The sequence below is a fragment of the Rhagoletis pomonella genome, unplaced genomic scaffold (assembly GCF_013731165.1).
Source record: "Rhagoletis pomonella isolate Grant_MI unplaced genomic scaffold, Rhpom_1.0 Rhpom_scaffold_00002, whole genome shotgun sequence".
NCBI classification, from domain to species: domain Eukaryota; kingdom Metazoa; phylum Arthropoda; class Insecta; order Diptera; family Tephritidae; genus Rhagoletis; species Rhagoletis pomonella.
This window is the reverse complement of record NW_023458556.1, coordinates 34,286,662-34,290,123: the sequence shown is the minus strand read 5'-3', so window position 1 is coordinate 34,290,123 and position 3,462 is coordinate 34,286,662. Positions and strand designations below refer to the sequence as shown.

The 3,462-nt window shown below is 33.0% G+C and overlaps 1 protein-coding gene across 5 annotated transcripts in view; it reads left to right on the top strand.

The window, feature by feature from the left end:
* LOC118733506 (protein tweety) overlaps nt 1-3,462 on the top strand; it is a 25,829-nt gene that overhangs the window by 9,464 nt on the left and 12,903 nt on the right. For all 5 annotated transcript variants that reach the window (XM_036462919.1, XM_036462918.1, XM_036462917.1 and 2 more), the window contains one exon: nt 3,227-3,404. In XM_036462919.1, coding sequence (XP_036318812.1) covers nt 3,227-3,404 — 178 coding nt within the window. The remainder of the gene's footprint in view (nt 1-3,226; nt 3,405-3,462) is intronic.

The window sequence follows — 3,462 nt, the reverse complement described above, 5'->3', positions numbered from 1 at the left end:
AAAAAGTGAAAAGTGAACCGGTTCGGGGAAAATGAAACTCATGATAAAGCTAATTATGAAGTAAAAAAATTCATACATACATAGTTACCGTTGTTCGCGTTTTTTTTATATCAGTGCATGTCCTCATCATCAATGCAAAAGGTCTTATACATATGACAATTTTTCTAGAATGTATTTGCTTTATTCCGTTGATTTTCCTTCTGGTTCATTTTTCAAGCCATATTTGTAAAAATTACGAGATCTTTAAAATAGCTTTAAAAGCGCTTTCTATGTTAACTTAAAAAGTGTTTGCTTCTCCTGTCAAATTTCAAAATGGTCAAGTTGGGCCTCTTTGCATTGATGGAGTTAAGATGCCTCCCCCAAAAAAAAAAAAATAAAATAGAAATAGTTTTTTTTACCTGATCAAATCAAAATACCCCCCTTGTCAAAATTATAAGCGCAGCGGATGTTGAGAAGTTTTAAAAACTCATTTGCTTGCTATGTTTCATAGAAATATATACTTAGGTCTCTTTTAATGCGGTTTATTTTTATGCGGGTTTTCAAACCATTTTTTCGCTGTAGCGATTTTGTTTTTCTGAGAGTTTTTATTACTTTTTTTTCAGTGTGTAAGAGACAGTACTTCTGATAAATAATTTGTATTTTTACATAATTCATGTATTAATGTGGTATTTTTTTGTTTTTGGTTAAAATACAGATACAATTTTAATTATTTCATTAACTGTTGAAGTGAAGAAATAAATTGTTTTTTTTTCTGCTTAATATTGCCTCACTGGATTTTTTTTGAGGTTTTTTAGGATGTTTTACATGGAGTATCTGAATTTATGCAGTTTTTGAAAGTACTGGAAAGCATCCCATGTTTTTGTATGAAAGTAAAGAACTTTTCTATGCGGATTTTTTGTATGCTGCTTTTATTTATTTCATTCATGTTCAGTTTTACATGGAATAATAAGTGTTTAGGTGAAGAAATAAATTGTGTGTTTTTTTAGTTGCTTAATATTGCCTCACCAAGTTTTAAACTTAGTGAAATATTGGAAAAATTCCAACAAACTATCGTAAAAAGTTTAAGCATTTTAATTTGATTTATTTAATAATTTATTTATTTAATAATAATAACTGAATTAAATTTTCAAGGGTTTTCAAGTAAACAATTTTTAAAGGACGTTTTCCATACTCATTCGTCCTTATGCACTAAAAAATTTAAACATTTTTAATCCTACAGAATTTTCTCTTTTATTTGTTATTCTACATTGCACTGAATTTCTTAAAAAAATTTTTGGAATTTATCATACTTTTGGAATTTTTGAAAAAATCCTGAAATTAGAGAAAAAACGAAATAACCAGTTCTACTATATTTTTTCCATAGCTACGCGAATATATCCATTTTATTTGTGTGTAAAATTTACTGTCGCACGGTGTAATAATTAAATTTTCTACATAGGCGTAACTAATGCCTGATTTTGCCTATTTCATTTCCATCTGGCTTAATCGATTTGTATTTTAATTTTAGTACATATGTACATACAAGTAGGTGGAGGGAACTTTTCAGCAAAATACCATATTTATTATACATAGATCCTTCTTTCTCATATTACTCAAAAAAAAAAAAATTAGATACGCTCCTTTGGCTCTCTTGGCCACTCCCTTTACGCTGAGAAGTGTCAAGAAGCTGAAGAGAAAAAAAAATGCCGCTTACAGGGCCCCGCTGCGATCAGCCGCAACGCGAGCTATGTGGCACAGCGAATCGAAACTTATTTGCTGCACTAAGAGGAAAGAGGCCGGAAGTGAGTACTTGAAGTGCTTCTAACTATGTACGAAGAGTTTGAAATGCTGGCCGACTGGAAAAACGCCCGATAATTTTATCAGAGGCAGAAAGTTAGCAACTTTTTAATGGTGAAAATGTGCTCTGAGTTTTACTGTTGTGTCTCAGGCTGCATTTGAAGCCTTTGTAATGTAAAGGTATTGCCCGAAGAATACTAGTAGTAGCTAACGTTGCGTCGAGATAGGTACATTCATGTAAAATCGCCAAACAACCGATTGCGTCCTTAACAGAGTTATTTGCTATTACGGTTCTGGATCTTTTATCAGAACTAATAAAAAATTTTCAGTCGGACTTCGAGTGCTATGCTATAATTTTATGGTCGCATTTTTACTAGGACGATTACTTTATACTAGTATTTTATTTAAACACCGTCGAAGGTTTATAAGTTGGAGCATTCGATTTGTAATGCATATGCTTTTGAAGTTGTACAACCAGCCGGAAAACTAGTAGGTGTAGTAAAACCTAAACTGGATATTTTTAATTCAAATACCTGTCTAATATTCATAGGGTTTTTCTTTTGATGGAATGAGTTTCAAAATACTGCATACATACTTTATTTTTTAGGATGCAACGAAATATATAAATTTAATTCACTTCTAACTAGTGATGTGCTGAATTGCCGGTACCCAATAGAAATATTTCGGTACCCAATACTTCAGAAATATTTCGGTACCCAGTACTTCCTTTCCGGTACCCAATACCGATTCTATACATAATTACAGCTTTTTGACATAATTTTCAACAGAATATCTGTCAAGAAAGCAGCATCGACTTCATTTCGACCACAATTAGTACGAGTAAGACGATGCTTTCCCAAAAGTTGAACACTTTTTACTAAGCAATGTGGAAACCACAAAGTATGTATCAAAACACACTCATCGCCTTCTTGATATTGTCGCAACAGTAAAATACCATTTTATTACTTTCCACCTTCGTAGATCTAAAACGCAAGAAAAATGCGTTGACGGATGAAGGTCGCCTTTCAGGCCTACAAAGATAACATCGTCCAATTCATCTAGAAACAAATGTTTTAAATAGCAAAGAGTTTCTCTGCGTTGTGGCGATGGAAAATGTATATATATTTTTCATTTAAGTCAGCATTAAAACCACTATTAGCCCCTACACTTGTTTTTGATAGGCTAGGCTCCCCTAAAACGCTTTTATTTTTGGTCTCCATGCGCTCCTATTGGACGTCTAAACGTTTCGGTACCGAGTATCGAAAATATTGGATACTTTTTAAATCAGTACCGAGTATCGATCAATACTTTAAAGTAACGACACAGCACATCACTACTTCTAACTATGTATATTTTCATCTTAACAATCCTTCATACTTTTCTACATACATAAACACACCTGCATACTAAGTATAATAATGATTACGCTTTCATATCGTCTCAATTTTAGAGTTTGGGTATATTGGGTTCCGTGCCGGCCGCGCTCCTCATCATCTCTCTACTTGGATTGCTACTCTACTTAATGACACGATGTTGTGACAGGAAACCACGACCAGCTCATTCCATTACAAGTTTAAAAGTTGCTCTATCCATTGTAACGGTAATGTGTTGCGCGGCAATAGGACTTGGTAAGTGTTTAAAATTTGTGATGTCAACTTAATTAAAAACTGTGGTGATTGGCAAAGG